The 14,130-nt window shown below is 39.3% G+C and overlaps 3 protein-coding genes across 3 annotated transcripts; 2 read left to right on the top strand and 1 right to left on the bottom strand.

Moving 5' to 3' along the window:
• Window positions 1-5,696: 5,696 nt before the first annotated feature.
• Window positions 5,697-6,635, top strand: LOC308460819 (olfactory receptor 6C4-like; the record flags this gene model as incomplete). Its single annotated transcript, XM_080977354.1, has 1 exon — window positions 5,697-6,635. The coding sequence occupies one exon, from the start codon at window positions 5,697-5,699 to the stop codon at window positions 6,633-6,635; it is 939 nt and encodes a 312-aa protein (XP_080833480.1).
• Window positions 6,636-9,817: 3,182 nt separating this feature from the next.
• Window positions 9,818-10,750, top strand: LOC308460818 (olfactory receptor 6F1-like; the record flags this gene model as incomplete). Its single annotated transcript, XM_080977353.1, has 1 exon — window positions 9,818-10,750. One exon carries the CDS (start codon window positions 9,818-9,820, stop codon window positions 10,748-10,750), a length of 933 nt encoding a protein of 310 aa, XP_080833479.1.
• Window positions 10,751-12,725: 1,975 nt separating this feature from the next.
• OR11L1 (olfactory receptor family 11 subfamily L member 1) lies at window positions 12,726-13,700 on the bottom strand (the record flags this gene model as incomplete). The annotated part of the gene is made up of 1 exon (XM_080977352.1): window positions 12,726-13,700. The coding sequence occupies one exon, from the start codon at window positions 13,698-13,700 to the stop codon at window positions 12,726-12,728; it is 975 nt and encodes a 324-aa protein (XP_080833478.1).
• Between the last annotated feature and the right edge of the window lie 430 nt (window positions 13,701-14,130).

The following is a 14,130-nucleotide window of genomic DNA, read 5'->3' as shown; positions in this document are numbered from 1 at the left end:
AAATAACAAAGTCCTTGTGTCATGCTTCATAAGCCATAAGTTCTGCACCACCCACATGCAAGAGGAGACATCAGCAGTGTAAGAAGTTCCCCCAGATATCTAGAAAAGTTGGGGAGCCTCTAACCCCCTGCAACTGGCACTTGGGACTCTCACTAAGCCACACTCCTATTTCCTCTGCTTTGTACCCTCCTTTAGAGTTTTTGCCTCACTAGAATGTGCCCTTGAATGCCCACCATCTATCATACAATGGTGTGAGGGAATCACATTTGAGCATATTTTCTATAGACATCAATTTCACTTGAATACGTACTTCGACATCTAGAGGGTTTATATGAATTCATACTTTTAACTTAAGATGCATGTTCTGATGGTTACTATGTCCACAAAATAACCTATAGTGTTTTGTTGTTGTTGTCTTTTTATTAGTATTTTTAAATTTTTCTTTCGTTCTTCACTTTCAGTGATTTCCCCCCTTCCTTTTCTTACTTAAATATGAAAATAATAGAAGGAAGGAAGGATAGCATGGATAAATTTGCCCCCAACAGAATTGTGATGTGTCATTCCTTAGTCATATGCCAGTAAATAGTGTGACCTTTATTTGAGTCAGGGGTAAGAATGTAATACAACTAGTGAAATAGTCTCTGCTGTTCCCTATGTCACTATTCACAGGATTACACCTATCTACCCCAAGTGAAGGATTAGCATCCTCCACCAGCAATACTTTAATCACCTTATTTTTCTATTTAGGCCCTGCCCCGTTCTGTGTGTTCTGAAAGCTGCCATCCTGGATACAGCCAGAGAGTTCAGGAGGGTAAACAAGTCTGCTGCTATGATTGCACTCCATGCCCAGAAGGGATGATTTCTAACCAGACAGGTAGGAAAGTCCTGGAGTCCCATAGTTCTTTCAGCACTAAGTATGGGGCTGGGTGAAATTTCTTTCTCCACTTCACAACCCAATTTGCATGAAGCGAAGGTGTGTGGACAAGTGGGCAAGAGTTAGAGTGATGGAAAGAAAATGCCCAGGCTCTGTAACATTTGGCTGGGATGCCCCTGAGAATGAGACTGCATGATGATGGATTGCCATTCCCAGCACTGTAAATCTGACTTTAAAAAGAGAAATCTTCATACAAACTACCATAAGTTATAGCCTGAAGAAGGGAAGTGCATGAATGCCAACTAATTCCTCTGGGTAAGCAACAAAGTTAAAATTCAGCAAGCCTAGCAGCAGTGAAGATGAAAGCCCCTCCCTACAAAAAGAAAACAACTAAATATTAAAAACAACTAAATATTAAAAACTTTGTATCAGGGCTACTTAAGGTGGTGTAGTCAAGATATACTTGAACTCCAGCTCCCATCATCCCTGACCATTGGTCATGCTGGCTGGGAATGACGGGAACTGTATTCTAACAATATCTAGAATATTGGCTACCCCTGCTCTACATACATTTCTGATGGGCTTTGCCCACAAAATCCTTGTTCCCTGATCCTACTTTGATTTCACCTGGTAACTTACATCACTGACAGTTTCTACTCTTTTAAAAGATGCAGATCATTGTGACAGATGTCTAAATGAGCAACGCTCCAACCAAGAACGGAATCAATGCATTCCAAAAGTAATTCACTTCCTCTCATATGAAGAACCTTTGGGAATGGCTTCAGCTACCTGTTCCCTCATGTTGTCTTTAGTCACTGCTCTGATACTTCAAATATTCATTAAGCATCAAGACACTCCAATTGTCAAAGCCAACAACCGAGATATCACCTACATTCTGCTTGTCTCTCTCCTGTTTTGTTTCCTCTGCCCCTTGCTCTTTATTGGTAGGCCAAGGAAAGTGACCTGCCTTCTCCGACAAACAGCATTTGGGCTCATCTTCTCTGCTGCTGTTTCTTCTTTGCTGGCCAAAACCATCACTGTGGTCCTGGCTTTCAAAGCCACACAGCCAGGAAGCAATATGAGGAAATGGCTGAGGAAAAGAGTAGCCAACTCCATTGTCCTGTTCTGTTTCCTTGGCCAATTTGTAATCTGCACTGTATGGTTAGGAGCAAACCCTCCCTTCCCGAGCTTAGACATGCACTCTGAAAGTGGACAGATCATAGTTCAGTGTGATGAAGGATCAGTCACTATGTTTTATTGTGTCCTCAGCTACATGGGCCTTTTAGCCATTATCAGTTTTCTGGTAGCTTTCCTTGCAAGGAACCTGCCAGATAGTTTTAATGAAGCTAAATTTATCACTTTCAGCATGTTGGTGTTTTGCAGTGTTTGGGTCTGCTTTGTTCCAACTTACCTCAGCGCCAAAGGGAAATACATGGTAGCTGTGGAGATCTTCTCCATCTTAGCCTCTGCTGCAGGTTTACTTGGCTGTATCTTTTTCCCAAAATGTTATATTGTCATTTTGAAACCTAGTCTTAACACTAAAGGGCATCTCATAAGGAAATCCGACTAGTATCATCTTTGTGGCATCTTCTTCATTTTCTCATCAGAAATCAACCTCTGTTTTGACCCTAAACTCATCTTCCAGAATAAAGCATAAAGCAAAAATGGGGGGGGGGGGGTATCATGAAAAAGGCAAGTTCTAGAAATGTATTTATATGTTTTCAGATTAGGTTTGTGTTAATTTGAAAATATATTTTGAAAATAAGGAAGGAAAATACAGTGAAGTTACTCGCTTTCCCTTCCCATGCATACACATCAACATGAATCAGTCAAAACTGATAAACATGGCAACTAAATTGTACATACGTCAATCTATCACCCATTTATTCTGGTCTTTACTCTGACCCCAAAAGTCATGAGGTTCATCAACATTTCTCCAGTCTACATGTTATTTCCAGATACCTGATCATGTTTATTTATTCTATCTCACTGTCACTAAACACTGAGAATGATATGCTGTCATTTCTGATGTGAGGCATGTCAATTGTGAGGGGATAATTGAAATAAGTTATTTCCAATGTACCAGCACCAAGTTCTTATAACAACAATTTCAAGGAAAGGAAATCATTATGAGATTGGTATCTCATAAATTGGGTCCCATGGGCCAAAGTGGAATCTCTATGGGAAGTGAAAACATTAACCAGTCCTACTGAGAAATAACAGGGCATACATTAATAGGAAAACAACATCAATGGTGTTGTTGACCCTGTTGCATTAGAATCAGTGTATAAATAGCTACCTCACAATGTTGCTTTAGAATTCAAGAAGATCACCAAGCAATACTAATGGATGATCTAACTATAGACAACCTGGGTTTCTGCCATCTTTCTTTAGATTAAGAATAGTTGTATTTTTAATGCTTCACAGTGATACTTGGTGTAATTGTTTTTTGGAATAAAACTTATTTCTTGCCTTCCATGCTAAGTTTTCTATTCTTGAGAGAAATTAAATGCACCTTCAGATATCTGCAGTACTTATGATGTGTGTGTGCATTCAGATTATCTAGGAGACAGCTGAGGAAGGGTGTATAGGTGAACCTCCCATGGTTCTTTTAGAAATTAAGGCAGGACGAATTGTCCTGGGTATTTGTTTTTTAAAAAATCATATTGAGAGGGAGACAATGACTAACTTGGGCAAGAAAATCCCTTTGGCACACTGACACAAAAAGGTAAGATTTTTTTTTTTTTTTTTTTTGGTGGGGGAACATATAGCGATGGGCCATCTTGCCCATTGCCCTAAGGACCCTTAATAGATTATCTCAAAACAAATCTGTGCAAAAGCTATGGAGTGTAAATGTCCCACACTGGAATAGAGTACTTGCAAATCTTTCTGCTTCAATAGAAGAATATAAAAAGGTCACATTCTCAGGGTCTTCAGAACATGGGCATTTAAACACTGCATGTTGTTTCCAGTTGAATTCTGTTTTGAAATGATCACTTGAAATGTCTTTTTGAAAGCATCTTGGTGTTTTGCTCAAGTAAAAAACTGATAAGGAGAGGTCTGAATCATAGCACAGTCCCAGAGCCCATGTTTTGCATGCAGAAGATGCCAGGTAAAAAGTATGATGTAGCAAGAGTTGGAATGGGGAATAAATTTGGTAGCGTGTTAATAACTTTGAGCAGCATCAGAAAACAGCTCTCAGTCATTCATTTGTTTTCCTAAAAACAGGTTTCGCCACTGAGACTGCAATCCTATACACATTTAATTGGGAGGAGGCCCCAGTGAACTCAATGGGACTTATTTCTGCAAAGATGTGCATAGTATTGTGCTGTATATCAGCAGCTTTTTCTGTATTCTATGGTGAGCTGTGGTCCTTCTGCATTTTGCTTACTATGCATGAAAGGAGCAGGAGTGCAGCCCATATCAATTAAAATCAGTACTAATGGACCTACAGTCCAATTACATATCAAGAAGTACTGACATTCACATCAAACCTAATTAGAATTAAATAAGAGGGAAGACTTGTCTGGGATCTTTATGTCTGGGGTATGAAGATTTTATTTTTCAGGATGGTTAAAACAAAAAGGGACTGCAAAGAGCTCTAACTTATCCAAACTGAGTAAATACGCAGTAAGATGGCAAATGCAATTCACCATAAAGAAGAGTAAAGTGATATATGTTAGGGAAGGGAGGAATTTTAATTTCACTTATGCATTCATGGGGCCTGAAATGGCAGTGACTCACCAGGAATGAGACCTTGTAGTGAAACTGAATAACTTAATGAAGTTGACAACCCAGTGTGTGGAAGATATAAAAAAGTCAAATTCCAAGCTAGGGATCATTATTTTTAAAAATGGAAATAAAACTGCTGTTCTACAAATAAATGGTTTGATTGCATTGGAACAACGTGTAAGGTTCTGGTCATCACCTCTAAATGATACAGTATAGTAGGGATAGGTTCTGGAAATGGAAACCAAATAAAATAAGGTGATGGAGTGACTAAACCATGAGAAAAGGTTACAGCATTTGGGAGTTTTTAATTTAGAGAAAAGGTAAATAAGACCCAACAACATAAAAGTTTACAAAATTATGGATGCCATGGAGAAAGTGGGTAGAGACATTTTTCTCCCTCTATCATAAGGCTGTAATTTATGGAAATCCAGTGAAGATGAATGTTGGAAGATTCATGACAGATAAAAGGAAGCACTTCTTCATGCAACACATATTTAAACTATGGAACTTGTTCCCATGGGAGGCAGTGATGTCTACCAACTTGGACAGATTTAAAAGAGGATTGGACAACTTCAATGCGGATAAGGCTATCACTAGCTACTAACCGTGATGGCTATGCTCCGCCTCTACAAGTAGGAGGCAGTATGCTCCTGGATACCAGTTCCTGGCAAGCTCAGAAAGGTAGAGTGCATTTGTGCTTGAACCCTGCTTGCAGGTTTCCCACAGGTATCTGTGTGGCCATTGTGAGAATAGGAAGCTGAAGTGGTTGGACGACTGGCTTGATCCAGCAGGTTCTTTTTATGTTTTCATGCTATGTTCACACTCTTTGTGTGAATGTTGCCCAAGTGGAAGTGCAGCCCTTGGCCTGAAATATATTTGCTACCCCTGCTCTAGGGTGTAACACAAGAATGGTAACCTGAATAGATGAAAAAGAACTTACTGTTACATTACAAATGTAATCCACAGCTGCCCTGTGAGTGTAAACGCCATAACATGTATTATTAATATCTGTCTGAAGCTAGGTTTTTGCTACTTGTTATTAAGAATATATTATATTACTTTTATTTTGAAGGTCATTAACAGATACAATATGGTCTCAGAAAACCAAACTTCTGTGAATGAATTCATCCTCCTTGGTTTCTCTAATCCTCAAAGGCTTCAGACTTTTCTTCTGGCACTCTTCCTATTGGCATACATCTTGGCCATATGTGGGAACATCACAATTATCACCATTGTTCAGTTACATCAGAAGCTCCAAACTCCCATGTATTTATTCCTAAGCCATTTGTCTTTGATAGAAATTGGACACATGACAAACACTATCCCCAAAATGTTGTTCGACTTCTTAAAAGACAGGAAAGTGATCAGCCTGGTTGGTTGCTTCACACAGCTTTACTTCAACCTCTTCCTGGGCCTGACAGAGAACTTCCTGCTGGTGCTTATGGCTTATGACCGCTTCTTAGCCATCTGTAACCCTATGAACTATACCACAGTCATGAACAATAGAGTCTGTAAATCTCTGATTCTTGGGTGTTGGGTGGGAGCTTTCCTTGCTCCCTTGCCCCCAACCATTTTTCTTGCCAGGCTGAATTTCTGTGGGCCCAATATAATCAACCATTTCTTCTGTGATCTCGCCCCAGTGCTGACTCTTCCGTGTAGGGGGAAATCATTCATTGAATTTTTCTTTTTCATGTCCATTTCTTCAATGGTTTTGGGTTGCTTTTGCTTGATTACGGTGTCTTATATCAACATCATTGTGACTATACTGCGGATGCCATCCAGTGGGGGGAGGCGTAAAGCCTTCTCCACTTGCACTGCCCATCTTAGTGTAGTGTTAATATATTATGGCTCAGTCATCTATATGTATGTGAGGCCTTCAGCAAGGGATATCCATAATACAGACAAAGTAGTGTCTGTCTTTTATTGTGTGGTGACACCATTTCTGAATCCTTTCATCTACACCTTGAGGAATACTCAGGTCCATGAAGCATTTAAAAGCATAATAGTAAAGAAGAGAATATTCTATTAAGGTATGCTCAATTTTTAAAAACTTCTTTATTTAATGCCAGAAATACAAATTCTAATACAGATACTATGTGTTACTGAAATGCCATCATTTCTTATTGCAACAAACTAAATACTTGAATATCATATAGATATATATGATATAGATTGTTGAAAAATTATGTTGTTTGTTTGAATATATTTTATTATTTTACAAGAATGAATAAAACATAACCATTTTATTCCATCCCCGGAATCCTTCTTTTGTTTTAATGAAGTGTGCTAATTCCACCAAAAGAACATGAGACATTTCTAAATTCCAGAAATAATGAATCACAATAAAAGAATACTTCATTTATGTAAGCTAAAATAAATCAACATTATATTGATATTATAGCTACATCAACCAGGAAAAGTACACAACTTAGTGAAATCCAAAATGCAATGGGGAAAATTGCATTCTATGTAAAAAGAGTGTTGTAGTTGTTGTTTAGTCGTTTAGTTGTATCCAACTCTTTGTGATCCCATGGACCAGAGCATGTCAGGCACTGCTGTCTTCCACTGCCTCCTGCAGTTTGTTCAAACTCATGTTCATAGCTTCGAGAACACTGTCCAACCATCTCATCCTCTGTCGTCCCCTTCTCCTTGTGCCCTCAATCTTTCCCAACTACAGGATCTTTTCAAGGGGTCTTCTCTTCTCATGAAGTGGCGAAAGTATTGGAGCCTCAGCTTCAGGATCTGTCCTTCCAGTGAGCACTCAGGGCTGATTTCCTTCAGAAAGAGTGTATAAGGTTCAGAAAAATGAGTACAATTTAAATACATACTTTTTGTACATTCTTTCAAAAATACCCAAGCAAAATGGGTTGGGATAGAACTATGATTGGGCACTGAAATTGGACAGAATTAGGGTTCTCAGTATTTCCTTAATAACAAGAATAACAAGCCAAGAGAGACAAAGAAAAAGCCATTATGTGAATCACAATGGGCGGATGTTTCATAAATTGGCTCCCATGAGCCAATTGTGGCTCTGCATGGAAATATAGAGATTTTTTTTTAAAAAAATACTACTGGGAGAAAGCACAACATACATTCCAGTAGGAAAACACCATCTACATAGTAAGGACTTCATAAAACAATCACCTTATTCATTTTTTAAGACTGCTTTAAGTAGATTGCCAAAGAATGCTGATTGACTTTAGACTATTTATACTCCTTCCGCCTTTCTTCAAATGGGAAATTGTTGTTTTCATTTTATACTTAACAATATTTAGCAATTTATTGAGTTCAGTTTCTATTTTTCTTTGTATGCAGTATTTTCTGGCCTTGAAAGGAATTAAATGCACCGTCAGATATCTGCCATAGTTACAAGGTTTGTGTGTGCTCAGATCATTCATCTGGTATCTGAGAAACATGTAAAGATGATCCTCCTGTAGTTTTAGTTTTAGGGGGATCCAGTAGATAGGATTGATTTCAACATCTTTTAAGTATTATTTTAGTTCAAAGTGAGAAGAAAATAAGGGTCAGGTTGGGCTGGAAAATCAGGTAAGAGTTGAAAATATGTAGCAAGAGGCCACTTTCTATAATTTCTCATAATATCAAGGACCTTAAAAGGATATGTGCAATGATATGTATGGTCTGTGAATGGTCCGGACCAGTAGAGGGTACTTGCAGATCTTTCTTTTTCAGTGGAGAACTATAAGAAAGTTACACTCTTGGGGTCAGCAGCACCATGACTAAGAAATTCTTGATGTCTCCAGTTGATTGCTCCAAAATTGATTTTAAGCTTTTTGAGCTGTTTCTGCTGCTTTTCCCATTGTGTTGCCATACATTACCTCCGATGCTATGCTATTTTTACACCTGAAAACCAGGACATGTTGGGAATTTTCCTGATGTATGGCAAGCCTACATGAAAGTCTTTTGATGTTCTGCTCAAATAGGCAAAGGCAAAGATAGGCAAGGACCATTCTAGAGTGGTAGAGTATATGCTTTGGATGCAAAGATCTTTGGGTTCAATGTGGCTCATCTAGTCCAGCATCCTGTTCTCACAGTGGAAGAAGACCTGAGCACAACAACACTCTCTCCTCCTATGGTTTCCAGCAACTGGTATTGAGAAGCGTACTGCCTCTGACATAAAAGCTTCATGTTCCCAAACCCTTTATGTTGAATATAGGTACCAGAGTTGAATGTTGGTCATTACTCAAAGAATCTCCAAGGTTATGGCCATAATCAAAAGGCATGGAATAATGCACCATTAGTTTTTCTATGACTCAGCAGAGTGTGGCTTCTGGCTTAGGTAATAGAGAGAGGGCAATGTTAACAGACAGCAAATTGTCAGTTACTTAATTCCATATTCCATTACCTTCCTTATTATATTATTTTCACTATTTCAGATTTCAGGCTCAGGCACCAAAATGTGTTAGTCTGGATAGTGGTGATTTCAAGGGTTCTGTTTGTAGATATGTAGATGAAGTAATCCACCCTACTGCTTGTGGGGTGGATTACTTCATAGAGGGCTAACTGGAACAAAACAATCATACTACCTAGTGTTGTAATGTAAAACTTGGGTCACCCATACTTGCACCTGCCAAGGAGCTGCTTTTTGTTTATATGATTCCACAAGCCTATAAGCTCTTACAGTCACCATCATGCTGTGAGGTCACTGATTCAGCAATGTAACCCCACATAACCTGCCCTGCTCCATATATGTAGCTGCATATTCCTCAAGTAGTTTTGAACCATTTGTAATTGTACCATCCAGCTATGGGGGAACTCTATGTTGAAATGCAAGTTTATAAAGTATGATTGTGGGATATGAACCATATTATTTTAGTATATCTCACTTACTTGTTTTTGCAGGTTGATGTGCAGGAATTAGCAGATTAAACTCTTCACAGCTTGGATACAATACCCTTTAGCATCCAATAACAATCAAACTGCTGAATCAAACTGCTGTTAAAAGTTTGGGTGCTGGATTTTTTGGGGGGGGGGCGGTTATCAGGAGGGTATCAATTTTAAGTGAGTGCTTTTCTTCCATCACAGAGTGAGACAGACCTTCCAAAAAAGGGTAGAAACCCTGGGTGAACGCTCTTGGAAGTGTTAACACTGCCAAGAGGAATAATTGTAAATGCTTAAGTGATCAAACTTATATCTTATACACACCTAATTTTTTCTTTCTTTTTTCTTTTTAATGTCTTAACAGATAGAGGAATGATTTTAGAAAACCAAACCTCTGTCAATGAATTCATCCTGCTTGGTTTCTCTAATCCTCAAATGCTCCAGAAATTTCTCCTGTCACTCTTCCTATTGGCATATGTCTTAACCATAAGTGGGAATGTCACAATTATGACCATAGTCCAGCTTCATCAGCAACTCCAAACTCCCATGTATTTATTCCTAAGCCATTTGTCTCTGATAGAAATTGGACACATGACAAACACTATCCCCAAAATGTTGTTCGACTTCTTAAAAGACAGGAAAGTGATCAGCCTGGTTGGTTGCTTCACACAGCTTTACTTCAACCTCTTCCTGGGCCTGACAGAGAACTTCCTGCTGGTGCTTATGGCTTATGACCGCTTCTTAGCCATCTGTAACCCTATGAACTATACCACAGTCATGAACAATAGAGTCTGTAAATCGCTGATTCTTGGGTGTTGGGTGGGAGCTTTCCTTGCTCCCTTGCCCCCAACCATTGTTCTTGCCAAGCTGAATTTCTGTGGGCCCAATATAATTAACCATTTCTTCTGTGATCTTGCCCCAGTACTGACTCTTCCTTGTGGGAAAAAGTCATTCATTGAATTTTTCTTCTTTGTGTTCACTTCTTCAATGGTTTTGGGTTGCTTTTTCTTAATAATAGTATCTTATGTCAACATCATTGTGGCTATATTGAAGATGCCATCCAGTGGAGGAAGGCACAAAGCCTTCTCCACTTGCTCTGCCCATCTTAGTGTAGTATTAATATATTATGGCTCAGTCATCTATATGTATGTGAGGCCTTCAGTGAAGGACATTCGTGATTCGGACAAAGTAGTGTCTGTCTTTTATTGTGTGGTGACACCATTTCTGAACCCTTTCATCTACAGCCTGAGGAATACCAAGGTCCATGAAGCATTCAAAAGCTTAATAGTAAGGAGGAGAATTTGATATTAGACTCCAAACTCAAGGTACAATGGAAAAAATACAGAGCTTACTCTTTCTATGCCTACCTCCCTAAATGGTATCCTTTGTTCAGCTATAAGCCCAAGAATTCAGTTTTATTTTGGGCCAAAACCCAAAGCTTGCCATCCATTCACTTTCTACATATCCTCTACCAAATAGTGTTACCCTACATGTTGCTTACCAATGTTCCTAACTTCAGAAAAGAAAGTAACTTGTGGAATGTTGAAAAACATGTTGCCTTCCAGATGCTGCAGGACTAGCACATCTGTCCTCCTTGACCATTAGTTATGCTGGTTGGGGCTAATGGAGGCTAGTGTTCAACAATATTTGGACAACCACAGGCTCCCTGTCTCTGAACCAAGTCACAACTAAATGTTGTTGTTGTTTTTAAATAGACCTTAATATAGACTGCAATTCTACACATTTACTAGGGAGTAAGCCCCACAGATCAGCATTAAACATATTTGTAGACTTTTTTTTATTAAAAAACCCTTATTTATAGATAAGTGTTCTAAGAAAACCTGTAAATGTTTGAGTGTTGCATCTGTATATGAGTTGAAGACTGAATAACTATTCTGTCACCCACACCTTCATGAAGCAGTAGATTTCCCTTTGATTATTAAATTACAGTAATTAACATTGGTTATCTTACACATTATTAGAAATTTGCTCTTCATATATAGGCATATGCGCTTAATGTTAAGAGTTACTGCCAAATTTCAAGTTCCGGAAACTCAACCCACCCCACCCCTCAAAAAATTTTCAAAGCAAAATTGAGGTTTTGTCTTCAAAGCAAAACTTTCAAAAGATTTCAAGGGAACCCCAATTTGTTAAAATTACTTATAAATTGTGTGTCATTCTACAAACCTATACATTGTGACAAAAATTCATTAAAAAAAACACAGAGAGAGAGAGACACAATTCAGAGCAAAGATGGTGGTACCTTTCCCTTTGAAATATCAAACATATTTCACAGGAAGGTATAACAGCCAGAGCTATTTCTCAAGGGTGTTTAGTACACTCTTTCTTTACACGACACCATAGCAGAAAACAACATGTTCTCTATGTGACTCACATTGCAAAATAAGGATCTCCTTAGAAACCCAGTGCCCATAATGCATTTTTTATTGAACAAGGTGATGGGTTCCTCTGTCTTCATAATGGGGTTGCACCCAATTAAATTCTACTCAGAGTTGACATATTGAAATGACCTAACATTGTCATGTTCATTCATTTCAATGGGCCTACTCTGAATCCTTAAGCTTTAAAGTATTTTTAGAGGTACTTCTCTTAAGGTGTAACATGTTGTTTTGCTGCTCTGCTTGAGAGTCTTGCTGTACTGATTGATTTTATTATCTGGTGCTGTATTTGTATTCCATACAGTTTTAGATTGTAGTGTAACATTTTTATTGCAAGCATGGGTCTGTCCTGAGAGGCAATGGAGTGCACCTCCCAGTTTGAAGTCAAACTGCTGTGTTAGCAGCAACAACGTGACCTCCCTGGGGCACAAGCCTGGGTAGTGTGTATGGAGGTCCTGGGCTGCCCAGATGACAAGACAGCCCCCCCTCCACGTCTCACTGATATGGTCCAAAGGAAAGCAGAGCAATATTTTTGGCACCAGGAGTTGCCAGAAAGAGCCATACAAGGCACCATCCAACCGTCTTAGGGACTCATTTCTGGATTTGTGTAGGGACTTATTAACAGCAGTTGAAGCTGTCCCTACACAAATCCAGAAATGAGTCCCTAAGACGGTTGGATGGTGCCTTGTATGGCTCTTTCTGGCATACTAAAATCAGCATCATTATGCATTTGTAAATACCCATAAACACATGAACATGGTGTTAGAAATTTACTCTATAAGGCTATTCAATTCCTGGCTTTTCTCACAGATAATTTGCAGAAATTCTAAATGTAAATGCAAGGTAAAATATAACAACAAAACAAGTACATGAGATCATCCTTAACAACAACTAAAGCCAATGGACTTCCTTGCTCTACTTGGCAAGCTATGTAAACATTTCCTATTGACTAGTTTCTGCAAGGCATCCTTGAAATCTTTGTTCCTCAGACTGTAGATGACAGGGTTGAGAAGTGGTGTTAGCACAGTGTAGAAGATGGAGACCACCTTATTCAGCTCTGATGAAAGACTAGCACTGGGTCGAACATACATGGAGATCATGGTGCCATAATATATCACCACCACAGCCAAGTGTGAGCCACAGGTGGAGAAAGTCTTTTTTCTTCCAGAAACAGAGGGGATTTTCAGGATAGTCTTGATGATAAATGCATAGGACACCAAGGTAAGCAAGAAACATGTGAAAAGGACCAATATAGACAGCACAAAAATGCTCATTTCGGTGGCGGAAGTGTCAGAACAGGAGAGCTTCAGCAGAGGTGGGATGTCACAGAAGAAATGATTGATTTGGTTAGATCTGCAGAAATGCAGCCTAGAGATCAGCAATGAAGGTAGCAGCCCTGTGAAGAGACCAATCACCCAAGACCCTATTGCCAAGTGGGTGCAGAACTGTGTGTTCATGGCTTCTGCATAATGCAATGGGTCACAGATTGCAAGGTACCGATCATACGCCATCACAGATAATAGGAAGCACTCCGTTGCACCAAAGAAGACAAAAAAGTAGAGCTGTGCCATGCATCCAATGAAGGATATGCTCTTGTTCTCCATGAGGAGGCTACTGAGCATCTTGGGCACAATGGTGGTGGTGTACCAGATCTCTAGGAAGGAGAGGTTTTGGAGGAAAGAGTACATAGGGGAATGAAGATATGACTCCAGCTTGACGACTGAAATAATAACCACATTGCCTGTGATGGTTAGGAGGTAGATAAGTAAGAACATGGTGAAGAGTAGGGTCTGCCACCCTGGAAGACTCTGGAACCCCAGAAGCCGAAATTCAGACACAGAGCTGCCATTCTTCATTTGCTTTGCTGATCTTGAGCTCCCCTGCAGGTATGCCTCAGTCACAAAATGCACCATGAATAAGAATTTAGGTTACTCAATCACCTTCCTAGAAAGACCACAGAATAACATGAGTGATAGCAGTAATAGCAGCAGCAGTGGTAAATAAAGATATTATGTTGCACCCTAGGTCAGTACAAGTACACTAAGAACACAGATTTAAACAAGTAGACCAGATCTCTCATCAATGATTCTGTTTCCAACAGTAGTCAATCAGATTCCTCTAAAAAGTTTGGAGACATGGCATGTCCCCAACACCTGCTGCTCAGGATGCTTCATTCAGCCAGGGGTGGGGGACTTGTGACCCTCCATATATCATTGGAATACAACTCTCATGACCCCTGTCCATTGGCCAATCCAGGTGGACAGCCTCCTCACCTCCTCATTTAGT

This window comes from Podarcis pityusensis (assembly GCF_964106645.2).
Source record: "Podarcis pityusensis genome assembly, chromosome: 13".
Classification (NCBI taxonomy): Eukaryota; Metazoa; Chordata; class Lepidosauria; order Squamata; family Lacertidae; genus Podarcis; species Podarcis pityusensis.
The sequence above is the reverse complement of the archived record's forward strand: the minus strand, read 5'-3'. Positions and strand labels throughout refer to the sequence as shown.